This window comes from Zeus faber, assembly GCF_960531495.2.
Source record: "Zeus faber genome assembly, chromosome: 2".
Lineage (NCBI taxonomy): Eukaryota > Metazoa > Chordata > Actinopteri > Zeiformes > Zeidae > Zeus > Zeus faber.
The window spans coordinates 40,486,696-40,513,756 of record NC_137189.1 but is presented as its reverse complement, the minus strand read 5'-3'; the positions used below and the strand labels follow the sequence as shown (position 1 = coordinate 40,513,756).

The window sequence follows — 27,061 nt, the reverse complement described above, 5'->3', positions numbered from 1 at the left end:
AATTGTACTGTAGCCACTCACAAAAATTTTAAGTTGGCTCCTTTGTTTTCTTGTGAAACCCAGTTAAACAAGTATTAAGTCAAATCAGTCAGTTTCATAGCGATGATAGTTACCTGTGCCAATTACAAACTCTAGTGTACTATGCATTGATGTACTGAATAGCCAAACAGTAATGCTAAATTAATTCCAGATATCACACTATTTTCATACAGTACATGAAATGTTTGATTTTCTGGCTAGATTGTAGTACTCCATCATCCTTTGTGATAGTTACACTTATTAAGTTTGTCATTTCCTTTTGTACCTTGTTGTGCTGTGCTTAGCCAAACAATATCTTGTTATTAGGTATCCTATGTTTGTTTACGACCCAGACCCCCCTCGCTGTCTTAATGCCCGATGTGGTGCGTCTCTCGCCAGGCGTTCCCCCACGGCATCCTCCAACCCCTACCAAAGAGACCGACGCTGGAAAAGAGCAACGGGGCCAATTCCCTGTTCAACCCCAGTGTTTTGCACTACCAGCAGGTCCTGGCCAACGCACAGCTCCAACAGCCCACTTTCTTTCCCACAGGTAAGGGACGCACCGCGTACACGGCAAGGACGGAACCCAGGGCATGTACAGAGTCTTCACACAAACGCACACACATATTCAGGGGTGGACTAATCCGAACCAATATCCCACAGTAACATCAACCGAAATCTCTCCCAGTAAGTCCCTTAAAACATCCGAATCAAGGTGTTGGCGAGAGGCCGTTTAAAAAAATAAAAATAAAAAGTCGTTGTTCGGTTCCTGACTTGTTGTATTTTAGGGCCGCAGCGTTCATTTTCCACCGATTGCGTTTTAACGATTTGAACGAGACATTTAAACACACCATCGGAAACGCACGTTTTCTGGAAAATGTTGAGGGAATTTGGCTTTTTTTTCTCATGGTTTGCTTACCGTCAACCACTCGAGATTAACAATAACCATTAGTCTATCTCAGGAGTGCTCCCACCCCTGCCATAATACCCTCAAATGGTGATGAATTTTATTCATGTTCCGTTCAGGAGGATTTCTTGGTCACTATTAACCTAATGGAGAACATTACAGCCATCCAGCACAGCCTCCCTTAAATCTCAGGCCTCTTCCTTTATAAGCAGGTGACTGCGGCCGGTTGGCGGGGGCGTAGTAGAGTAACAAATTTGATCAGGCATGTAACAAAGGCAGCGTTGGGCTCATATGGCAACCAAAACAAGAGATACCTGGTTCTGCCTGTGCTCACGCCCAGGGATAAAAAGTTGCAGAAGGAGACAGGTTGTACGCAAAAAAGAGGCATTTCAAATGACTATTCGGTTTCAACTCGTGGGAAAAAAATAAAATAAATAGATATGAAAAATAAAAAAGGAAAAGTACAATCCCCCCCCCCTTTTTTTTTTTTAAGAGAATCTCATCTCAACACCTTCCGTCCAAAACATAATCTCTTCTGATAGATTTCACGTTGAAATAAATAGAAAACCACTATTTCAAATTTACATTCGCACAAATCAGTTGAGGTCTGTTCCCCTGCCGCCCTGTGCCTCATTACTGCTCTCCCGCCGCTGAGTGATCTGGTCCATTCCGTGCCGTTGAGCTTACTTAGCTTTAGCATCGGGGGCCCTCGGGTTCGCTACTAAATGAGTTAACTGCAGCTAATGCGTTAGCCTCCGGCCGCGCTGAGTCACGGGGTGCCTATCTGGCTACGACCGTGACTCCGCCGCTCCCACTCGGCCTCGCTGTGGTGTTTCATGCCCGGTGGCCTCGCTAGCACCTCCTCTAACTCCCCCACTCCTCCTCCCCGGTCTGTCTGCGTGGGATGCGGCCCTGGGTCAAATTCCTATTTAAAATACAAAATGTTCTCAGTGTTTGTTTTACCAGCTCGGAGGACCAGACGGGCGCGGTTTGGCGCGACTTGTCGAATACCAAGTCAAAAAATGTTTTTCCTGCCGCCGTCTAAACCGTCCCAACTGCGGTTAAGCCTCACCTTGTGTGCTGCGAGTAGGTTTGGAAACCAAAGCTGTTAAAATGGCAGGTCTGCTGTTTGGAATCACCTAGACTCTAATCTAATATTTCATGAGCCTATATACTGTACGTCCCCCTCTGATTCTGGAACTCACTCCAATATAACGTGTGTGGCTGCTACGTGCACTCAAAAAACCGTGAACAAAAATGCACACGACCCTTCCAATTCCAAAAAACAGAAACTATGGATGTGTGTTTAACTGTTGAGCTCTACAGTATATCATCAGGCCGAAGCAAACTACTAACTGGCCGTAAACGACACACTGCCCAAGATACCTTCTCACTTTTGGTACACCTGCAGTTACTGTACTGCTTTCTGGCTTTGTGGCGCAATACAGTTGCAACCATTGCAATAATGTTTTTACATATGGGAATAGGGAAAAAAAAAGAAAGACGAAATTTTGGCTTGCCAGGCCCCCAAAATTAAAAGAAAAATGAAGACGCAAATTATTGACAATGGGGATATTGGTGTAGCATCATTTTTTGAATAAGCTAATTAAGAAGCCTGTCAAACCAGCTCCAAAGCAAAACCTTCTGAACAACCTGAGCCCTCCGGCTCGATTATTGTTTATTTGGCTGCAACTGTATGTAAAAACATTCAAATTTTTACTGTTGATGTGTCCGGAATGGCATACTAATATTGATTTAGGATGTCAAATTAGTGTTTAGTCTGTCTCAAACAAAAAGCATGCGTTGTGAGGGCACAGCGCGGGGATCACTTTCTATGCAGTGTGTATGCAGTGTTTCGATGTGATACGTCCGAGAAGACATCAGTGTTTTTCCTCACATCCTAAAAGCACGGCACCGATGACGGTGTGAACGCGTGGCACGTAGTGCGCCGTCCCGGACACATCCCTCTGCTTGCACCGTACCCGCGCCCTCCTACCCACCCAGCATATCTGCACTCAACACGTACTGTAGCTCGCAAATCCCGTCCACTGGGCATGTTTGTATTTTTGAGGGCTACTTTTGTTTTTAGTCCTGTCTAACCTTTTTTTTTTTTCTCCTCCCTCTCAATTAACCCATCTCTCTCTCTCTCTCTCTCTCTCTCTCTCTCTCTCTCTCTCTCTCTGTCTCTCTCTCTATGTCTGTCTTCACTGCATGGCCTCACAGGGTCAGTCTTGTGCATGACTCCTGCTAGCAGCCTTGGTAGGTCCCGACCTTCCCCCGTGTTCTCTCACACACTCTTGATGTAGAATGGGGTGGGGGTGGGGGTGGGGCGGGCGTGGTGGTGGGGGGGTGGGGCACACCCGGCCCTCACAGGTAGCACAGAAAGGCCCCCCCCCCCCCCCCCGCCTCCTTACATTGAGAATCTCCATCCTCGTAAATACCTTCTCCCTAATTGAGTCGGCCGACCTGTGCGGCCGTCCGAGGCGGAGTTACAAACGCCGAGGCTGACGAGGGTTCAAATGTTTTTGAAATGCTCGTCCACATTCCTCAATGTATCTTTTGTCTTAAACTTCAGACCAGATATTGTCCTTTCTGCTGTCCTGCGGTGATCAGGAAATTTAAATCGTTTTCCCAGAGAAATGACTAGGAAAGTACCGGAGTCTCTCGTGGATTTGATTGTTGGGACCGTTTGTGGGGATTTTATTGTGTCCAGTGAGTTTTACAAGGTTACAAAGGTCACTTATCTACGTTGAAGGGTTCAACTTTAGATGAGAAGGCAGTCAGATGAGTTAGTTCCAGGTTGTAATTCCTGCTGCTGCTGCAAAAAAAAAAGCAAATAAAAAACAACGTGTATTTCTTAAGATTATCATTTTGCATTATTATCCCAATTTTCTCTGGTGGGGAAAAAAAGAAAAAACAGCAAACTGATGTTCGGTCTAAATTTCCTTACTTGTGATGTAATCGGCTTCTCTCTTTTTTTTTTGTTTTTTTTGTTTTTTTTGTTTTTTTCTTTGTTTGTTTGTTCTTCTCACTCTTTTTCTTTCTTCCTTTCCTTTCATTCTGTGCGTCCTCCATGCTTTGCATTGTGAACGGTTGCATGCCATCTGCCGGTGTGGCCCTAACGATGGCTTGTTGGCTCTCTGTAATACTTATTATTAACAAATGACATCATCATCATCATCATCATCATCATCAACAACAAAAAAACACGACCCCTCCCTCCACACGCACGCACGCACGCACGCACACACACACACACCCACACACACACACACACACACACACATACCATAACTGTTGCCATGGTTGCCATAACCCTCCACCTACCTGTCCTTTGCTTCCACTCCTCCTTCCTTCTCCCCTCCACCCCTCCACCCCCACCCCCCCATCCTCCTCTCACCTCCAACCAAACAAAAAAAAAAAAATAGTCCCAATGATGTACAGTGCTACGCCTGCTACTGTCTCTGCAGCAACAGCTCCTGCCACAAGTGTCTCCTACGCAACAACAGCACCAGGCAATCAGGTTTGCTCCTTTTACAGCTTTCTTTCATCAGTCCCTGGAGCTCTGAATAAGCGCCGCCTTTAAAAGTGGAGAGAGAGGGAGAGAGAGAGAGGGAGTGGGGGGGCGCAATAACCCCCAAAAAAGACCCACTGGTGGTTGGGTGCCTTCCCAGGGTAGCCATGCGGTGGATGGCGGGGAGAAGCTGGAGTCGGCCCTCTTCTCTTTCTTTGACAAAGTATTCCCTCCCATCCGGCAAAGCGCTTCTTCAGGGCTCCCACATCTGCAAAGTAGTGGTTGTGTTGTGTTGCACTTCTTCCTGTTGACTTTATTTTGTCTGTTTTTGCACGTTCTGTGTTTTTTTTTTTTTTTGTTTGTTTTTTTGTTTTGTTTTTTCCCTCTCTGTGTTCCTCCAAACTTTTCTCATCGTTGTTGAATATGCCCACTTCATCCGCAGTAGGGGCCGTCATCCGTGTCATTCACGTGCTACGCAAACACACACTTTCCCACACACACACACACACACACACACAGATCCACAATTAAACATCACAGTTATAACAGGAAGCCTCGCCAGTTCCCGAAATTTTCACCGGCGCCATGTTGCATCTTGCCTGGCGCGTACCCTCTGGCCGGTTTCCAGCCCAATCAATCCCTCGGGTTTCTAGATCGGGGCGAAGGCGCGCGCACGTGAAAAACGAGCCGCAAACCCGGTCTCTAAAAATGGCCCCCTTAGCCAGGGAAGGAGAAGGGAGGCCGGGCTTGAATGCCAGAGTGACGCATTTGTGCCCCCGTTTTCATAACCAGGAAATTACAGGAAGTCGTTTATCTCCCGGCTCTGCGTAGAAGGAGGAGTGAAGCACGGAGCAACACGGCCCTGACGTGTGTCCGCCAGGGAACATTTTCAGCTCTCGACAGTCCCGTCATTTGCGGGTCCTCTTCTCCCCCGTTTTGTAAGTGCATTTGGAAGTGATTTGCCCCCTTAACCTGTGATGCCCTCTTTACCGTACGGTGGCAGAAGGTTCCACTTTCCCCCCCTAATGTGAAACTGGCTCGGTGAAATTGGCGGTTGGTGCCTTTCATCTTCGACGAAAGGCACCAACCGTACACACGCGGCGCTTTATTGGCCCTCGTGGGCCGCCGGTGTGTGCACTTCCTGTGAGTCACCGTCTCTTCCTGTAATTGGCATGCGGCAGCGGTAGCAGCAGGGTGCAGGCCTGCTCTTTAAAAATGCATGTGGGACAGGGAGCCAGAGAAGAGGTGACGTCAGCGCTCACTCCCTCTCTTGATCACATTCTGTTCCTCCGCCTCTCTGTTGCCTCTGTCCATTCCTCCTTTACACCCTCCCTCCCTCCCCTCTTCTCTTGCACGTGTCTCTCTCTTTCCTTCTGTCTTTCCGTCTCTTCCTGCGACGATGCAGTAGACACCTTGAATGACCAGCTGCACTGTGTCAGACCACAGAGTCCTCATTTCAGCGGGAACCCCGCCCCGTCTTGTTTCCGGGTGGAATGCACATTTCGCCTTGCCTGTTATTTTCAACGTGACCAGCATTTGGTGCGGCCATCTCGGTCGCCTCGCGAACATGCTCTCCGGCCAAAAGAACGTGAGTGTCTCGCAGCTATCGGGGACAATGCACGCCATTCTATTCTCAATGGAGTCTGCCCCGATGCTAGCTGGTTGGCGTCATTCACCAGCACTTTTTCAGACTCTTGCCCAGCCCCTCCGTGCTCGTAGTCCTGGCTGCTTTGAGACCAAACCTCAAATTCTTGAATGTTGCCCGTCTCCGTCACAGCCTCTGTTTTGGTTTACCACCACCATACAAAGGATTTCTCCCACATCTCTCCTTTCAGTAATGGCGGCGGTCAACGATGTCACACCGTGTTTAATTATGAAGTCTGTGGCCCGCTCTGCCAGCGTGGTCCCACTACAGGAAGTACAAAAAAAAAAAAAACAGACCAATCATACTCTTCCCTGTCCCGGGCCGTACAAACAAGGCTAACAGCGTTAGCCTCCATGCTGACGTCATGGTTCCTCCCGGGAAGATTGTGAAACTGCACTGCCCTCTACTGTTAGAACGAGCGAGCACAGCGCAGATGCACCGCCTCCATCGCTCTACATACAGCTGTGGTCATAGTTTTCCAGTTGTCATTGATGGAAATTAGGTTAAAAAAAAAACCATACAAACCAATTCTCACAATCGAAATCAACATCTAAATCGTAATATTATAACAAGCTTCGTCAATCGTCCAATTATTAGTAAGTATGTGTCGATCGTCGCCGCAGCAGCTACACACAGTCGTGGCGCCGGCACGTGTCGTGCGGTTTAACCAGCTAGCATCAGAGCTGCATTTCGTTGCACATATGTCACACTGTCACAGGAAACATGCACCGGATCTGAGGGACACAGTATCTGTAAAACAGTCTCAAGCTACCAGAGGCTTCATCCACGCTGAAGGAGTCCACATAATAGGCAAATTAATTGGGAGAACTGGCGTTGGTGGCTCAATTAGAATGAACTCTTCTTCCGTAACATCTGATCTATTGAGGTCAATTCAACCGGACCGAACGATAAAAAAAAAAAAAAAAATGCATTTGTAAACACCGAGGGGTCGTATTTATTTCTTTTGTTTTTAAACCCGGATCTGTATCTCACAACATGGCGCTGCTCCCTGTCCAGCCCACACACACGCATCATGCAAATCCCTCTTGACCCTCTGTGATGTGTGAACAGTGGCTTCTGTCCTTTGCTGCCATTGGCCGCTAACAGGCACCACGCTGCTTTGTTCCGTTCGGCGGCTTGTTGCCCGTGGCGACATGTTGGTGGCAGCCAGCAGCTCTCATGTCTGTCTTACCTCCCGCAGAGGCTACACGTCTCTCTGCCTTCCTGTTTGTCTCATTCTCTCTCTCTCTCTCTCTCTCTCTCTACCTCTCTGCGTCTCTCTTGCTCTCTGTCTATCTCTCCTATATACCGTACTGGACGGGTCTCTTTTGCTTCTGAAAAGAGACGACGTGGGTGTGTGGGCGCGGCTCACCAGACCCCTGGCCAAACACCGTTTGGCGCGATCAACCGTCGGCGTTTGTTATTATCTCGGAGGAGATGAGGCGGGTGGGGGTTCTTTAACGTCATCCGGACGAACTCCGGTGTGTCGCAGGAAAACGTAATCTGTTTATCGCGCTGCAAACACAGCCCTGTGGTTATGAGCAGCCCCGCCCATTTCAGCCTCACCCAAGCGATAGAAGAAGAAGCTCCGTTTCACGTCACCACCTCGACCCGGGGCCCGCAGTGCACGTTGTTGTCGTTGTTGTCACGCAGGTTCTGCCCGTCGCGGGAGCCCCCGTTTTCATCCGATGAGGTCTCTTCGGGATATTCCGAACCACGGCCGCGCAGGTTCCGCGCGACCGGACGCGGCATCAGCAGAGAACCCCGGCAAAAGTTTCACCTTTTTTCGGACTGAACCCAAGATGTCTGCCTAACGTGCGGTCTCACCCTTTTTCTCCCGCTCTCCTTTCTCCAAACGCCCGTCTGTCTCTCTCCTGCAGATCATTCTGAAGTAGGCGTCTGGAAGGGAGTGGAGTGTCACGTTGCTGCGCAAGAAATCCCAAAACAGCCCCTGTGTAAATACTACCTGATCTCTCCCGTAGAGGTCCAGCAACCTGCATGCTAAGGAGTCTAACACCACGAGTAAAAACCATGAGAACTGGAGTGCGGGTGTACCATACACATAGATGAAAATATATAAATATATTACAAAAAATATATGTATTGCTAGAAAAGAACATTATTAACATGGACAAAAAAAACAACACAAAAATACTCTTTATGTACAGTCTAAAAAGGTGACGACACATTACAGCGACGACGAGGCCATTTTAAACGATTATTCTCTCAAAGTACCGTGGGGTCCCCCTCCTCCTCCTCTCACACCTCTTTTAAAAAACCTCGACGACAATATTTCTCTTTTGTTTTTCTTGTTTTCTTTTTTTTTTTTTTTTTTTTAAAGGTGGTCGATGATTGATTTGACTTTACACTAGGAAAGTGTTAGATCAGGAGGGCACGGTTTAAAAAAAAAAAAGAAAGAAAAAATTGCGAGAAATTAGCGCGATGTCAACCAACACACCCGAGCGCTTTTTATTTTATTTTTATTTTTTTAAGAGAAATGAACGGGTTTTTAGCGGTGAATCTGAATGTTCCGTCCTTGTACGGATACAAACCATTACGCCCCTCCGCTCCGCTCCTCAAGCCACCGCCCGGAGTCGCCACGCTGAAGGTTCCCTCCCTGAAACTCCCCGCCGACATCCTGTCGCCTGACAAAACCTCCGAGCGGCGGACGAACAACGGCTCGAATCGACCGTCGCCCTCTTAAAGCGCCGTGTCGTTGGCTTTTAAAAAAAAAATTTTTTTTTTTTGTCTCGTTTGTTCTCCTCCATCCCTCCTGCGTCGCTCGAAAAAGCGAATCTGATTTGGCGCGTCTGTTTTGCTGGCGGGCGGCGGGACCAATCGGCTGCGTTCGGTCGGGATTTAGGTTGCTTCGGAGAGGTGGGCGGGAGAGGGGGGGGGCCCCGCAGCGCTGGAGAGAAGGCGCTCGGCGGCGGCCGTGGCAACCAAACCGGCCTGAAGGCCCCGTGTCTGTGCCAAGGGCTGGAGGAAGCTTGTGGGGTAGTTCCAGACGTACCATGCCTCTGTCTTTGACTTTGCACGTCGGGCCCAAAGGTCTGCCGGGCAGACTGGACTTCCGGGGGGCGGGGGGCGGGGCCTCTTTCCAGACCTGGCAGGAACAGAGGGTTGGGGGGGGGGGGGGTCACAGAGCAAGGCCTGCTGGGACGTCAGGAGACTTAAGTGCTAAGACAAAAAAAAAATGATACACACGGAAAAAAACAAAACAAACAAAACAAAAAAATAAATAAAAACACGGTGCATACGACGACACTCGTCGAGCGAAAAGACGACTTGAACTTTGGAGCGGAGGGGGAGGGAGGGGCTATCTGTGACCGCCGGTTGTTTTGGTCCAACCCATCACCGATAACCCCGTTCCATCATACTGTAGAAGTGCCTAAAAAAAAAAAAAAAAAAAAAAAAGGAATATTTGCTCATTAACCCTCACGCGTTCAGAGCGTACCGCCCTGAGGTCACAAAAACACGACGACGACGACGCCACACGGAGAACGGAAGGAGCGGGGGGAAACGGGAGGAGTCACGTCTTGCGCTCCGCCATCCGGACCACGCCCCTGGAGACCGCTCCGGCTTGGGGGAGGGGGGGGGGAGAAGAAGAAGAAGAAGAAGAAGAAAAGAAAAAAAAAAGAAGACAAACAAACTGAGAAAAAAAAAAGACGACAAATCAGAATAGCTTTGTAGAATGTTTGGTGACTATTTCATCGTGTACCATTTGTTTTCTTATACTTATGGGTTTCAGTAGTTTACACAAAGAATGTGAGTGAGAAATTAAGTTGGGGGGGGGGGGGTGTAACGAAAAAAAAAATGTATCGTAAACCGCGTAATGTATGTCAAGTGTCTCTTATTTTGAGAGTTTATATTTCACGGTTCTAGAAATGTATTCGAAGTTATTTAAAAAAATCTTGTGTTGTACGTACTATCGAGGTATGTATGGGCTCTCCGCCGCCGCCGCCGCCGCCTCATCTTTTTAAACTCCGCTTCTTTTCTTTTTAAACTGAGTGAAGCGTGCCGACGCATATTTCATGCCGCCCCCCGATCCTCTTCTTTGGCAGAGGATCACCAGGATCGCCCCCCCCCCTCGCAGCCCCTCGTTTTATTGAGTCAACTTATTGAGGACACCACGGGATGGTTTGGCGGACACAGATTAGGCCTGATCTGAGGCTGAATCGCACGTTTTAATCTGGACTAACTGAAACGGCCTCTTCTCCGTCGTGGCGTCAAACAGTCTCAGATTTGCCCGAATCCGGGGGTTTGAAAAATTGTGATTTCCGGAACGAAGATCAGAGGTAATCCAGGTCCAGATCTCAAATTAAACCTGACCAGAGGTTCATCGTTTGGACGAACGGGCGCGGCCTCCGGGCGGAGGCTGTGTCTGACTAGTCCTCCATCACCTTAGTCCAGGACCTCCTGGTCGGGAACCAATTCATCTTAAATGAAGAAACGTCTCAGAAAGGCTTTTTTTTTTTCTTTAAATCCTGGATTCATATGAGTAGGATTATCTTAATCCTGATTTAGTTTAAACCCCCATCTGCAAAAACCACCCCTATAATCTATGACGGTACAACAATCTTATTTTCGGTTATCCCACTTGTGTTTTTTATTTTTATTTATATTTTTCACACGGACAATCCACATCCTGGAAGAAGAGTAACGAACCAGCCCTCGCCCCCTTGCTTCCCTTCTAGCGGCCGCGCTAAAAGGCAAAGCCGTAGGTTCCGAGCGTGGTAGGCGGCGAGAGCTCCTGTTTTGTTTGTAATTTATCTTATGTTCTTCTCAGTCGAAACTTTTAGTCAGAGGGAAAAAAAAAAACAAACAAACAAAAAAAACAAAAAACTACAATGTTGTAAACTATTCTATTTTGAGATGAATGTAATTTATTGAGCTGCGCTGCGTTCTGCGAGGTGGGGCGGGGGCGGGGGAGTCAGAAAGGTCTTCAAGAAGTGAAATCCACCGACAGAACTTGCTGGGTCCGTATTGCCTTCTCGATGAATCGGATCACAGTGTCGCAGCGACGAGCACAGCTAGAGGAACGCTCGTGATGTCGGGGGGGGGGGGAGTTTATTGTATAGGTGACATTTTACCAAAAAAGAAAAAAAAAAAAAAAAAAACATGAAAAAAAAAAGAGACGAAAATGTTCAAAAAAGATGTACTTTTCACTCTAGTATACTAGTATTTCTTAACAATATTAAGTTGTTGCCGTGGCAACCCTAACGTTGCAACTACTAAAGTTCGGTTATTTTGTAAATGACATTAAGTTGATTCCTTGTTTATTTTTTATTATTATTATTTTATTTTATTTTTTGTTTGTTTTTTTTGTTTTTTTCTTAGAACACTGAACACGAGTTAGATTGTAAAGGAGACGAGGAACTTTTCGTATCCTTCCTTAAGATTATGACAATGACCTAATACTTTCATTAGCGAATAACAGCCTCTATAGAGCTGTGACTGTAACACTTTACTAGATATGAAGTTATCAATGTTACATAGATTATATATATAAATATATATATATCGGAACTAAATCATCTATAAATTAATGAGATTTACAGCCTCACCCCACTTTCCCGACAACGGACCCCCCGCGGTTCCTCACTCAGACGTTTTATTTGAGGTGTAACTTATGCATCACTAGAGTTAAGGATTGCACTTTTCATATTGTTGAAAGATGTCATCTTGGTTTTTGTTTTGTTTGTTCCCCAGTTTGGTCGAGCGTTTTTAAAGAGTTTTATCACACAATGGCGGCGCAGTCTTAGCGTTAGTCGGTCACAGCCAGTTACTATCGGTAAATTAAAATCGAGTGTCTTTGCCTGAGAATGAAAAATTTTTTTTTTTTTTTTTTTAACCGAACGATAAGTCACTGAATGTTTCTGGTTCTAATCGAAAAACAATAGGAAGAACAGCAAACAGGTCTTCACGCAAGATGTTCTCATTTTCGAGGCCCCGACGCCCCTTGTGTACGGGTGATCCTCTTCAAACTGAGTTTTGGTTGTTTTTTTTGTTTTTTTGTAACGGGTTTTTTATTTTTATTTTTTTATTTTGGAAATGTATCGATGTTGACTGAATGACGGTTCAAAAACAAAAACAAAGAGAGAGGGAAAACGATGGAAGCACTTTCTGAGCGGTCGGTCAACTAAGTAGACTCAGCTTATCCAAAACACTTTGCCTTATCTTGAGTCCATCGTTGCTTAAGGTTTTATGTTTTTAAGAGCTCTTATAAAAAAAAAATATATATTTTAAACGAAAAAAAGACTGTACAACTGGTCTCTCTCTACTCAACTGACTTCTCGGTTTAATTTCAGACATCCAAAATACTCTGGGTTTCTTTTTGTTTCCTTTTTCTTTACGTTTTTGTTTAAGGTTCTCGATATAAGGCCAAAAAGACGGTGGGTGGCCATTAGGTTTCCTTCTTGGTCAAGGGCCCTGGATTCCCAAGTCAGCACGGAGATCTATTTGTCCCATTGCCTTACAGTGGAAAAATGTGTCCTGTTTTCGGATACCCAACCTTGTCGTTGACAGCTTTAGCCAGGAGAGGGGGCTACACAGAGGGCCGCAGGTTGTTGATTGTGACTGCTTGTGCCATCAAGGATGCAGACTGTGTAACCTACCAACAATGTAAAAAAAAAAAAACAAAAAAAAACAAAAAAAAAAAAACCATACAAAAAAACTGAAATTAAAATCGACAAACAAGAACCTCTTTGGATTTATAGTTTCAATGTAATAATTTTAAATGTGTTCTTTTTTGCATATATTTTGTGCTGTTTATGTTTATATAGTCAAATGTTTCTTTGGTTCCAGCAAGATAGTGTAAAATCTATTGACAGAAAGAAATAAAGAAAAATCAAAGGAATCTTTTTCACTTGTGGACCTTTATTGACTGGTTACATCCTTTCCATTAAAAACCTTTATTTGCTTGTAATACATCTTCATCTGGTTTCAACATCGCACTTAAACCTTGCTGACGAAAAGCATAAACAGAAAATCCATCATATTTGAGGTTCAGTATAGTCTATACTGTATTAGAGAGACAATTTTGCTGTGGACCCCTGCAATTCCTTCGAGGACCTCGACAGGGGGTCGCAGACCCTGGCTTGGGGAAACCCTGGGTTACATCACGGAATTAACACCCTTACATCCCATCTCTACAGAACTTAACAGGTAACTCTTCGTACCGGTCGATAATCAATAGCCTAATCGTTTTCACAGTGCTCTATCTTCATGAAAATAAGTTGTAATTATGTCATTGTGCACAATATTGCAGCGTTAATCACTGATGATGAGGATGCTCAATCTGAAATTTCTCTTATCATCTTCTCCTGTTAAGATAAGACTGGAAAAAATCGGAGTTTTATCAGAAGAATCAAAAACTGTTATTATGGCCAAGTACTTTTTCATATAGTAGGTGCATTGTATTGCAGACAGACGAGTAGCATAAGAAATAATGCCAGTGTTGTACACAATATACAAAATGTCCTCTATGCACCAGATAAAGATAACTATATTTTTTTTTTTAGTCTGCCAGGGGCTAAGTGGCACTGAGGATGCAATAAATGTTAAATATGAATCTAATTGGATAAACCTGTACGTGATGAATATGTACGCAGTGGTATAGGACCCTTGGGTGGCTCGAGTCTGACTTATTAGAGTCTTATTACAATATATTGCACAGTAATTGCACAAACAAACGACCGTTATCCCGAATCAACAACGTAATGATGTTGACACAACAACATAATGAAAGGCGGTCGTATGCAATACGTTTTTAAAATCCCATTTCCCTTGATGCTTTTTGCTTTTTTTTTTTTCTTTCCTCAATACTTTGGTTTTTTGACACGTCTGAGCATAGAGAGAGGGGGGGGGGGCTATCCTCCCGAGGGCTCCAACGACGCTAGGGCCGCCCCTGCTCGTCTTATTTGGGGCTGCGGAGCCTTTAAGCGGCTCTACTTGCGGCAGCATCTGCCGTGTGGCGCCCAGACTCCACAGGGGTTGGATGCTGCTGCAGCTGCATTATTGCCTTTATTTGGCTTGCACATTCTTACCGGGGGACACCACCACCCCCCACCCACCCCCCCAAAAAAAATGCAGTGTAGCGCGTAAAAAAAATTAAAAAAGGAGACCGTGTGCCATGTAGCGATTGTTTTTGTGGCGCGCATGCATTTATCTATTGCATTACGGACGCAATGGGCTTGTCAGCCTGCCGTGCCATTTCTGCAGGGACCGCGGAGAGGGGCTGGATTTAGCCCGACCCGACCATGATTTTAGCCCGACCCGACCATGCGTGAGTACAAGGTGGTGGTGCTGGGGAGCGGCGGCGTGGGCAAGTCCGCCCTCACCGTGCAGTTCGTCACCGGGACCTTCATCGAGAAGTACGACCCGACCATCGAGGACTTCTACCGCAAGGAGATCGAGGTGGACTCGTCGCCCTCCGTGCTGGAGATCCTGGACACGGCGGGCACGGAGCAGTTCGCCTCCATGCGGGACCTGTACATCCGGAACGGCCAGGGCTTCATCCTGGTCTACAGCCTGGTGAACCAGCAGAGCTTCCAGGACATCAAGCCCATGAGGGACCAGATCATCCGGGTCAAGAGGTGAGGGGGGCACCCGGGTTCGTCCTGGTTGGCCTTGGCGCACAATGCGAGGATGCAACGTGGACGCCGAGTTGGTTGAAGGCGCAGGAGGATTTTTTATTGTCACTAGAACAACAAAGAAGCATGGGAGCAGATATCGCTGACTGTGGAATTCTTGTTCATAGAGCAAGAACATTGTAAAAAAAAAAATAATAATAATAATTTATATATATATATATATATATATATACACACACACACTATATCTATAAACTGTATGTATGTGTGTATCTATATGTGTGTGTGTGTGTGTATATATATATATATAAAGAATAATACAAAATAATAATGACATATTAATAAAAGAATATATATACAATACATACACAATAGTAATAAAATTGTATAAATGAAATTGTAAAGATAATAAAATTATATTAGTGAAAATAACAATGAAAAAGTTATAACATTAAAATATTAATAAAGTAATATATCTATATACATATAGTCAAAAAATGTTATTAAAAACTAATAAAAAAAAAACGAATACAATGATATAAAAGATATTAATAAGAAATACTACAAATTAAATAGTACAAAATATTCATGAAAAAGTAATAATACTATAAACTATTCATAAGAAAGTAATACAAATAATGTCAAAACAAATATATATATATATATATGTAAGGCCAAACTGTTTACTAACCTACTTATTGAGCACATCTCTGTGATATTAACTTACTTGTCTCTATAAACACGTGGTGCGGTTGAGTGTGCTAGTGCATGACTACGGTATGTGCGTTGGCTGTACAATCGAACCCAAACCTCAATGTCAGAGAGATTAGCCGACATCTGGGGAGTTTCTCATCCTACCCCACCCTTTCCCTCAAAAACACACCGCACTCTCTCTCTCTCTCTCCCTCTCTCCCTCTTTGTCCTCTTGCCGGATTCACAAAAGGACAACATCTTCTCACGGAACAGAGAAGATGTTGTCCTTTTGTGAATCCGGCTCGTATGTTATTCATCGGATCCCGGCTGTGGCTCACCTGTCATTCATCAAACCCGCATGAACTCTCTTCCCTGGTTTTGGTCGCTTTGGTGTCACACATCTGGGCCCCATAGGCAGCTTTGATCAGAACATTACTCAACAAATCCACTGAGATAATCTCTCAAACCATGGCCGAGACAGTGGAATAAGAAGAGAGTTATTTCCCATTGGGACTGTCGCCCATAGAGGAGAGAGAGATACATTACCGTGCAATAAGAGTATTCCCGGAGATGATAGTGATGTTCCGTGCTTAAATTTAGATGGGAACTGAGAGAGGGCCGGAGTCCTAATCTTGGCCAGTTGAGTCTGACAGAGCTCATTACTCCCAAAGCAGAAACCCTTTAGTTAGATAGATGCTCATCCATTCCCGGAGGGAAATTGCAGTGTCACAGCAGCTCACATCCAAGATAGGAAATAAAGTTATTAATCAATCAAAATAGAAAAAGCAATATGCAATAAACCTAAGAATTTTCTGCAAAATGTGGAATTACACAATCAGTGTAAAAATGAACCTAATACATAGGTGATGAATGACAAATGGTTGTAACATTAGACACTCATTGCAAAAGGCCTTTTTTTTTTTTTTTAAACACCTACTTGTCTGACTCAGATCACCCTGGTCAAGCCAGCCAGAGGAGTTGTACAGTCTACTAAGTGCTCCAAGCATTACTGAGGAAGCCTCTCTGCTCTGCCACAGTGTCATGTATGGAAAGGATTGTCCATGATGGCCAGGAGTGTGGCCCTCATCCTCCTGTGAGCCACCTCATCCACAGACACTAAGGACAGAACCAGCTTTTTAACAAGCTAAGAACTTCTGCAAGTGACAAGTGTCGTGTTGTGTCTGAAGTCAGGGGTGTACAGAATGAAGAGGAAGAGCACCAGAACTGTTCCCTGGGGGGCGGCACCGCCACTCACCAACAAGTCTGGTACACATCCCTGTAAGAGTATAAACTGTAGCCTGGTCAGATAGTCTGTAATCCAGGAACAGTCAACCTGCATCTTCAGAAGTTGGTCCGCGAGCTGTAAGGATTCTATGGTGTTAAAGGTAATTGAGAGATAAAGAAACATGGCTACCCCAGTGCTGCCAGCCTTATCAAAATTGTCAAAATTTGCCTTTTATAGAAACTGCAGGGGATCTTGGGATTTCTCCACCAAGGCTCTCAAGTGTGCTAGCACCAGTTGTTCCAGGGTTTTCATGATGTGTGATGTCAAGGCTACTAGTCTGTGGTCATTAAAGACACTGGATTGCCCCTCTTGGGTACTGGGGCGAGGCCTGATGTTCTGCACAGCAATGGAACCCTGTCTATACTGAGGCTGAGGCTGAAGAGGAACTGCAGAGGATTTGAGCCCTCTGGGGCTCACGTCAGGGCCCTCGGCCTTCCTGGTGTGAAGTTTCCCCAGCTCTCTTTGCACCTGAGCTGTACTGCTGGGCACACCGGAGCAGGTGGGGTTTGCTGTTTCTGGTGGTTGGGCCTTGACAAGGGCCTCTAGGTCACTAGTAATCCGAGGTTTGTTGTTGGGAAAACACTGCACTCTCTCAGAGGGTGCAGTGTTCTCCACACAGAAGTTCTCAATGTCTCAAGTTCCCAATGAGAAACCCCCAGCCCATTGTCTCAAAACAGTCCTGCAGAGCCTCATCAACCTCCTGCCACCATTTCCTCACAGTCCTGGTGGTTACTGGAAGCTGCTCGACAAGATGCTCACACACGGGCTTGAGGTGGACCGGGTTTGTGGTCAGTTGTGCGCCAGGGGAGGCAGGGGCGTGGAGGTGTAAGCGTCCTTCACATTAGCACGCAATCTACCCTCTGGAACTCCTCCACGGTGCTGTTGGTGTCGAGAATAATGTCCTGCAGCCACGTCTCGGTAAAACTCGTACAGCTGCATTCACACTATATTCCCTCTGACTCCTAGTCAGTGCCTTAAGCTCCTCCATCTTATTCGCAAGAGATCTCACATTGCCCATGAGGATGGAAGGGAGATAAGGTGTAAATCGTACCCCGTTACTGCTTCCGTATTTCCTTGGGTAAATTCGGCCGGCATGCCCTGCATGATCAGCAGTTCCCTGGAGTAAACAATGAAAGAGCCGCTGCACACGAAGCGGGCAGGCATTAAAATTCCCCTTGTGTAAAATAACAGTGTCCATCGTGGAGCTACCTACTTTTCTAAAGGCACATGCACTAAAAAGGCAAACAGCAGTTCTCCTCGGTCATCATTGGGTGTTAGATCTCATTTAACCCCAAATTCTAAAGACATGCTGTCACTTATGTAATATTCCATTTTGCCCCAACAGTATTGTATTTTAGCAAACAGCGGAAATCCCCGCGCACACACCTGGAGTCCATCCTTAATGAAAGCAGCAGCTTCTGGTCTCCATTAGTTTTGTCTTTGGGAGGTCAGGAAGTTTTGCTGAGCCAGCATCCACAAACCCAGCACCACACTGTGAGCGGCTCTAATGGGATTGAATTGGGTTGGAAGCCAAGAAGTCATCAGCGGCCTCCATTAGAAAAGCCGTACAGACCCAAAGGCATCATGGGAAAACAAGGGCGGCGGTTAAGTCGTACAGTGGAGGTTCCAGTTGCTGCATGATCATCCGCTTATGAAGTCAAAACCCCCGTTTTAGTGGAAAGAGCTGTGGCTCATTCCGCTGAACCCATGGTAATTGAAAGTATGATCACAGACCTAAATGTTGGTTTTTCAAATAAAACCCTAGTGTTTAGGTCCTATCTTCTTTCGTTTCACCACCCAACCGTGCTCGGAGCCATGTTTTCTATAACAGGGTGCCCTGCCGCTCACACACCCTACAAGGCCCATGAGCGTCCTTCAGCGGCCTGTCCGGCAGCTGGACATACTGTACAGTAGAAGTGAACAAATACATCCCAACAGGCTACACACACCCATCCTCAGTTGACGACTCCTGCCTAAATACTGCACTTTTAAATTGTCTTAACCACAGAGTAAATCACTTATCTTGGGGTTTGGTTTACCCGTTGTCAGGTTAACTATGTCGGCTGAAGTTGTCCAACGCTCCCAGTGCTTCATCTGGTGACAATAACTGAGGGTGATATTATTTTAACATGTTTTGATTATTAACATAGGGAGGATTCCTTCCGTAGATTTGTCCCCGAGGGAAAAAAACGCAGACTCTGCTAAGTCGTGTTATCGAGTTAGGCGTGTGGAACCCACAGATGTGAGACCACAGCGTGCGAGTAGTTTTTTTTTTTTTTTATGGGTCATCCGATCAAAACTCAAACCCTCCCCGTTTCCTTCACTTTCACACGGTCGGAGGGTGCTCTTCACATTTTTTTTACCGCTGTGACATGAAACCTTCCTTGAAAGGCGTTTAATATTTAGAATCTTTAATGTTTATGTAATCTAGTTCAGTTATCCACATGGTTCCCTTGTTCACAGCACGCGCCCATTTTGCACTACAGTACCTCACGGAATCACCAGATAATAGCCACCACATCAATCGGGGGCCGTAAAAAAAACAACATCTGGGTGTGGCCCTTCTCGTAATCAAATCATCTCCCCGCCTGTGTGTAAAATTTTATGGTTCTATTGACCCAGGGGGAAGGCGATGCGTTCAAAGCACTCGGGCTTGCTTTTCACGCTGCACTGATGCTGTGTCTAATTGCAGGAGGCGGAACAGGGCGGATACCAAAACTACGTATCCCAGGGGGCACTTGGGGTTAGATCTAAAACAACAGCTTCCTGATGTCGGGCTTCTAACGTCCCTCTGCCATGAGAAAACGGAGAATACCGAGCAGGAGGGTGACGGGCTGAGTTTGGCCTGAGCACGTCGGAACCTCCAGTTCAAGTCATCGCGTGAACTTCTGCGAAGCCTCCGACCTGACATTATTTGTAGAGAAATACGTATTATGAGGCGGGGTTTACGCCGACAGTCTGTACCCCATCCTCCACCGGCGGCTCCGACGCTCGGGTCCGGTTTGGATGAAGCGGCGAAACAAGCTTTTATATGCAAAAACGAACAAACAGCCATAACGTCCACAGCAAAACCCCAAACGGGAAGGTCCACGCCGAAGGCCTGGTCCATCTGGGGTGCAGGTGGGTGTTTTCGGTGGGATAGTCTGCGGTAAATCTTTTCTGTTTCCTTCCTTTTTTTTCCTTGTTTTTCTCGTGGCCCAGATATACACCCCCGTTATACACAAACCGTTCTGGGAACGTCGTCTACGGCTGCTTGACCGGGACCCGACGCCGCGTAGGCGCCGTACGGGATCGGGAGGGTTTTCCAGCGCGACGCTACACACTCCAGCCGCTGCATGCGTCAGTGTGTACATACATACAAGGCGCTGCATCTGTAAAACTAATTGAGAACAGATGAGAACTGAGAAGCTGTAGCGCGGTTGGAGGGCTCTGTCCTGGTAGTGGGCTGGTTGCTTGTTGGTAATTAATGTGTGTGTGTGTGTGTATGTGTGTGTGTGTGTGTGTGTGTGTGTGTGTGTGTGTGTGTGTGTGTGTGTGTGTGTGTGTGTGTGTGTGTGTGTGTGTGTTCTTGCCTGTGTCCGTGCACGTTCAGTGCACTGTTCAGGGGGGTATTTTGAAGCTTGTGAAAAGGGGTGTAATTGAACCGTGCTGCAGCAATTTAGCACAGCAGGTTGTGTTAATCAGGCTGTAGTAGCCGCGGGCCAAGTGGAACATGTGGATACCATACTTTTGCGACTCATAAACTATCGTAAACATGCGTGTGCGTGTGTATGAGGGTATAATTGTTTTCATGGAGGTCAAATGGGGCAAATGTTTAAGCCTTTAACCTCCTCTTTGAAAACGGGAAAGCCGCGCTGTAGACCCACGCGTAGCATCAGAAATATCGCGTTTCATTTGGAACTACTTCTTGCAATCGCTCGTCAGACATCGTACATCCGGAGTGTGATGTAGGTGGCCAGTCGGAAGCTACGTTAGCTTCCTGTTCTTATTTCTGTATCCAATACACTTTGTTAATCCCCTTGGGGAAATTTGACCCATCCTAGTATCCTACATATCAAGGAACGCCCAGAGACCACAGTGCTAAGCCCTAAGCCACCACGCCCTTTACATCAGCGGGGATGTCGCCAAAATAGTGAATACAGCCCTGAAAAGCCTGATAAAATGCGCGGTTTGGGATTTTCTTTGCGTGTATAAGATGCAATATATGTATGTATATGTATAAGGGCAATTTTGCATGTTTTTTCAAGCCTTAAACACTTTGCCCCACCGGATGCATTTAAGTGAGAAGCTGCAGCGGAGTGGGGAGTGTCTCGGTGGCAAAGTGATCAGCAAGACGGTTGTCATGGATGGGCGGCCGACGTGTATATAAGGCTCGAAAGACGGCGAAGCCGTCGTTTAAACGTAAATGGTTCCTGTGCGTTCCATGATGGCGCTCAACAAACTCCACTGATGGAAGCTGCTTCAGATGCCCTGAGCCACTTGATGTAGAGAGTCTGGCAGTGTGTGATACGTGGCAACAAACAGGCCCTGTGCAAAGCCGCCCTCCAGAGACGCGAGCTTCCCCTCACGTCTTTGTAGTTATATATAGAGTTTCTCCCGCAAGGCTGTCAGGTTGCATTTGTCTGTGTGGTGCTTTTTTTTTTTTTTCCCCCCCTTCTCGTTCTCACTTGGCGTCCTCCAGACTCCAGAGCTTCCCGACCTGCAAGCCGTGGGAGCTGGTCATCCCGCTGAGGTCAGCTAGTTGTGTGTGTGTGTGTGTGTGTGTGTGTGTGTGTGTGTGTGTGTGTGTGTGTGTGTGTGTGTGTGTGTGTGTGTGTGTGTGTGTGTGTGTGTGTGTGCGTGTGTGCGTGCTGGCATCCATCCTCAGCACCTCAAGTGGAAACACTGAGGTATAGGTAGACTTCAACCACGCCCGTCTCCATTCCGCGAGGATCAGCCGTTTCAAGCTTCTTTTTTGGTTTCCTTTTGCAATCCTCCCCCGGGGGGGCGGTGTCCCTCCAATTATTCAGTTATTCGCTGTTTTTCCTTTAAGCTTGTTTAGACGTGTGGGTGGGTGGGCGAGTTAGTGGGTGGATGGGGTTCAGGGACCCAGAACAGAGTGGCTGGTATTAGATCACAGATGTTATCAATCAGAACGAATTATGTGATATCTGCCCGAGACTACTCTCCCGTAGCACAGGGGAGGTTCTGGTGCTCATATCGTGTCGGGAGGCCAACTCCACCCATGTTTAGTCCATATGGATTTCAACGCGGGGACTTCACTACCTCTACAAACTCTGTCAGATAGTACTTGACAATTAAACCGACAGACAGAAAAAAAAAAAAATCAAAGCAGGACTCGCAAAAACAAGCAAATAGAAGAAGAAAAGACAACAACAAAAAAACGACGTGTATGTCCCTTTAAGAAAACCAGAGGGCTCTTTGCCTGTTTGTTTATACCTCAGTTTTTCTCCAGGATGGGAGCGGCGGCCGGTGGCCGGGCGTCCTAATTTTCAGATAAGAGCCCATTTCTCAATAGCACCAGCGGATCAATAACCAGAATGCTCAGAATGCACTTAGGGGAGACTGATAGCCAGGGCTGTTTGGCCACGATGCATCGAGTTCCATTACCTGTTGTGGGAATATATCTCATGGAGGGCTTGACATCCTCTTGTCTTTTCATCGTGGCAGAAAGATATTGGAAGATGTTGTATTTTTAGAGTATATTATTGTATTTTAATATAATAATATATATTCATACTAAAATCGAATTTATTATTACATTTACCATAAAGATTATTTTAAAATAATGTAATTTTATGTTTTTTTTACTCCAAAAAAAAAAATCTATATTTTTGTGTTAGTTTTCGAAGAAGTCACAATGCGGCAAATCCAACACCCCCCCTTTTTAAATTATTCAATAAGTTCTTCCATCACTCTCTCCAGAACCGAGTTCGCTCTGTCGATGCTCGGAGGGCGGGGTTGGAAACACATGGGGCAGAGAAAGCTTTTGATCCGTGCAGGGGTGCATGATGGGAGGTTTTGCATGACGATGATAAGAAGATGTAAAGTGGTTGGCCTGCCACTTAAACAACCGCTGCTTTGGGGAGGGAGCCATTAAACATAAATGCTCACATGCCGCTGCAGATGGCACTGCACGATGCGGCGCTAAATGATCAGCAAAACGAGAGAGAGGAGGCGGAACGACGAGTCAATCCAGAGACTGAATGATTAATTTATTTTGGTTTTTCTAACTGTTTTTTTCTTCAAAGTTAATGACTCTTTTAGCACCGATACTGTAAATGTACTGTACTGAACAACCAAGACCACCCACTGAGAGGAGACACAGTCTTGGTTGATGGTTATTTCCCCAGTGGATCCATCTCCCTCTCTCTCCCTCTCTTTCTCTCTCTCCCTCTCTAGAACTAGACCCATATGTGTTTGTTGAACATTTCATTTCAAACCCATGGACATGAACATGGAGTTGGTCCCCTCTTTGCTGCTATAACAGGCTCCACTCTTCTGGGAAGGCTTTCCTCCAGATTTTGGAACAGGGCTGCAGGGATTTGCTCCCATTCAGACACAAGATCAGCATCAGTGAGGTCAGGCACTGATGCCTGGCCTGGCTCCGATTCCGATTCATCCCATGGGTGTTGAATGGGGTTCAGGCCTGGGCTCTGTCCAAGCCACTCAAGTTCTTCCACCAAGTCAATATCCATTTCGTTATGGACCTCGCTTTGTGCACAGGGGCATTGTCATGCTGAAACAAAAGGGCCCTCCCCAAACTGTTGCCTCAAAGTTGGAAGCGCACAATTCTCTAGAATGTCATTGTGTACTGTAGAATTAAGATTTCCCTTCGCTGGCATAGACCAAACCATGAAAAACAGCCACATAGCATTATTCCTCCACCACCAAACTTTACAGTTGGCACAATGCGTTCCAGCAGGCAGTGTTCTCCTGGCCTCCGCCAAACACACATTTGTCCATCTGGCTTCCAGATGGTGAAGCGTGATTCATTTATCCAGAGAGTCCAACGGCACTGTGCTTCTCTTCTAAGTTTGCTCATGGCAATCTTAGGCTTGTGTGCAAGCATGCAGTTCAAGAAGCTCACGACGACTGCGATGGGTCTAGCAGGGCAGAAAATTGACAAACTGATTTGTTGGAAAGGTGGCTGTGTCAGTTCTGCCTGCCACGCGCCAGCCAGGTGGAGTTTTCAGGGCCCTCCAGCACAGAGACACAGAAAACGTTGTCGCAGACGCCAGTTTATTGAGAGTCGGCCAGTTGGAATTAGCCAGCAGCAGCTCAAACGTGTCATGACACGGGCTCCTCTACCTGAGTGAGTGTGGGGATGGAGGTTTTAACCTGCTGCTTGTTAGACCAACCAACGAGCAACAGGTATGCAGCCACCCTGACCCAATCACCTAGATCCAGGTGAGGTGTTTATATACTGTATGTATAGAGTATTAAACAGTTAAACAGTATTTAAATATTTTGTCAAGAGTAGGGTTATAAATGCCGTTTGTGACTATACCTGTTTTTAGACTTGCCCCCTCCCCCTCCGTTCTCTCCCTCCCCCCAGGTAGCGGGAAGCTGTGTAGTTTAGGTTTGTCGAAAGCTGCACCCGGAGGGAAGGCGGCAGGTTTCAGAAGATGTGCGCGCACTTCAAATCGTCCTCTCTTCTCACTTCCCGTCTCTCTTTTCTCCCTCCATCCCTCCACCCTTCCGTCCCCCACCCCGCCTCCTCCCGCCCCCTTCCCTCTTGCTTCTCTTCCCACATCTTCCTCCCTTCCTCTTCACTCCTCTCACTCCCCTGTTCTCTGTCCCAGTTTTTCTCTCTGTGCCTTTCCTTCTGTCTGTCTGTCTGTCTGTCTGTCTGTCTTTCTATCTATCTATCCATCTATCCATCTATCTATCTATCTATCTATCTATCTATCTATCTATCTATCTATCTATCTATCTATCTATCTATCTATCTATCTATCTATCTATCTATCTGTCTGTCTGTCTGTCTGTCTGTCTGTCTGTCTGTCTGTCTGTCTGACTGTCTGTCCATTTCCCTCTTTGTCTCGCTTTCCCTCTCTCACCCCTCTCTCCTTATACCCCTCTCCCCCTCTTTCTGTCTCATATACCCCTCTCTCTCCCTCCCTCCCTCCTCTCCCTTCCCCTCCCAGGTACCAGCAGGTTCCGGTCGTGCTGGTGGGCAACAAGGTGGACCTGGAGGGTGAGAGGGAGGTGTCGCCCAGCGAGGGGCAGGCCCTGGCCGAGGACTGGGGCTGCCCCTTCATGGAGACCTCGGCCAAGAGCAAGACCATGGTGGACGAGCTCTTCACCGAGATCGTCCGGCAGATGGACTTCTCCCCGCTGCCGGACAGGAGCGAGGCCTGCTGCTCCGCCTGCAACCTGCAGTAGCTCGCTTTGTACGTTTTGTCAGGACGTGTGGTACAAATCAATCAAAACCATCCGGTCCTTGCTCTGTTAAAGGGGGATGCCACCCATTTTCAGCATTAACGTGGCCGAAACTATACTACACCTCCAGAGTTATTAAGTGGTCCCTAGAACCGATTTGTGCACTTCTCAGTATCTGAGAACAGGGCAACCCCACTGAGCCGGGGAAGTTAGAACTCCAAATACACAGCCAGCGTAGGCGGAAAAATACACTGTACGTCACGGCCAGAGAAGTTGGAACTCCAAATCAGGGCGGGGCATATCCGTCACAGCCTAGTTGAGCGCCCCCCGGTCAAACATTAGGTCTTGGTTGTTTATGACGCCGTACGGTTATATTTTCTGTGGTAAATGACACGGCGCTAGTGTCTGATGCAGCTCACCTGCCTGGAAAGGCTGCAGCAAGCCCCCGCTTACATCTTCAATTCTGCGTTCATCGCGATGAGGCGCGGCCAAAGGGTGCATCGGCGGTACATCACATCCCGCCCTCCGAAATCACCTCGTTGCCCTGTTCTCATACAGAGAAGTTTAAGAATTGGTTCTATGGACCAATAGAACCAATTCCAAACCACTATACTGTATCAACTCGGAGGGGATGTGTTAAAGGTGAAAATGGGTGGTGTTCCCCTTTAAGTACTCTCCAAGGGTGGAGGACGTGAGCGAAGGCCGGTTCTCGGACCCGCCCTTCCGCCGTGATCCTCCTGGCAAAATACAAATATGCAGTAGCAGGAGCAGGACGACGGCTGGACGTGCGAAGGGCAGCCCGTGGTGCCAAAATGTCCGTGGGAAGCAGAATGATCGAGAAGATCTCAAAGTCGGATGCGTCTAAACTTTAAGAGAGAGGACAGGGACAGCGGAGTGCTCTTCCGCTCGGAGGCGCTCGCTTTGGACTGTCCGCGCTGGTGAAACTAATAAAAGAGGCCTTTTGCTGGGACATTTCGATGGTGCACCTTCTGCCAGGCAAGACCAATCAAGCAGAGAGAAAAAAAAAGTGTTCAACTCACTTTGGCAAGAAGCGGTCAGCTCACTCAGACAAACTTGTTTTTAAAAGTAACTCAGTGGTAAAAGTTCACTTTACACGTTCGGTTTGCCTAACAATGAATGAATGTCCATACATTAAACTTGACTGCAGCCTGAACAGGGAGGTTTATCGATCGGTAAAATAAAAGAATTGAAACGCAGATTGTTGAGGAAGTGTGCATGTTCCAACTAAGGTGTGCTGTCACACTGACACAAAAAAAATAAAAATAAAAAATAAAAATAAAAACTCACCCAAAGAGACAGACATGGAATTTGTCGATTAGTCAATCACCAACATGGACTGGAACCCCCGTCTTTACGTCATAATCACAATACAGTCAAACTAAGATGCCTTGCTGTATTCATGTATTCCGTCAACATCGAGAACTCAAGAATTTTCTATTGTTCATTCAATGTATCAGTACTCAAAAGTCAGAAAGACTTATTTTCAACAATAAATCTTTATCGCACAAGTTTCTTTGATTCATTGTTATTCTCGTTTATTCTTTTCAACCACGTTTTTTTTCCTCTGAGGTGCGTTTTCATAATATTGCTTGTTAAATGAGGTTCGGCAAAATGGAAAAGAAAGGATAGTCTGTACTCAATCTCGGGAACACCCGGCGGGCTGTGTGATGCTGATTAGACGGCCAGGGGTTGTCCCTATCCTTAAACTTGATGAAACATAATAAAAAATAATATCATACTGTGTTTTGTATGTATAACATATTTCATATGATCTCTATTTAATTTGAAAAGCTTTGTCGGTCAGCATTATTATTATCACTAATCTGGCGTCATCCCGTCCCTTGTCTGGATGATTAATGATGTTTTGTCCAGTTTGCTGCTGCTGTTGCCACTGGTGCCAATAACACTCTGCTGCTAATTCAAGTGACTCAAGTCCTGGAAATCAAACAAGCACGTTTCACTTTCCCAGTTCCATTAGAGTCCATTAGTGGATCAAACT

At 46.3% G+C, this 27,061-nt stretch overlaps 2 protein-coding genes across 5 annotated transcripts in view; both read left to right on the top strand.

The window, feature by feature from the left end:
* mbnl2 (muscleblind-like splicing regulator 2) overlaps positions 1–8,942 on the top strand; it is a 68,614-nt gene extending 59,672 nt beyond the window's left edge. For 2 of the 4 annotated variants that reach the window (XM_080024332.1, XM_080024333.1), the window contains exons 6-7: positions 418–568; positions 7,965–8,942. In XM_080024332.1, coding sequence (XP_079880458.1) covers positions 418–568; positions 7,965–8,089 — 276 coding nt within the window. In that variant the 3' untranslated portion in view covers positions 8,090–8,942. Of the gene's footprint in view, positions 1–417; positions 569–3,148; positions 3,185–4,353; positions 4,449–7,964 lie in introns of all 4 variants that reach the window. The other 2 variants (XM_080024335.1, XM_080024334.1) reach the window with 2 other exon arrangements.
* A 5,410-nt stretch (positions 8,943–14,352) lies between these two features.
* Positions 14,353–26,549, top strand: LOC307227424 (ras-related protein Rap-2a-like). The gene is made up of 2 exons (XM_079996734.1): positions 14,353–14,681; positions 24,807–26,549. The coding sequence occupies exons 1-2, from the start codon at positions 14,368–14,370 to the stop codon at positions 25,042–25,044; spliced, it is 552 nt and encodes a 183-aa protein (XP_079852860.1). The 5' UTR covers positions 14,353–14,367; the 3' UTR covers positions 25,045–26,549.
* Positions 26,550–27,061: the final 512 nt, after the last annotated feature.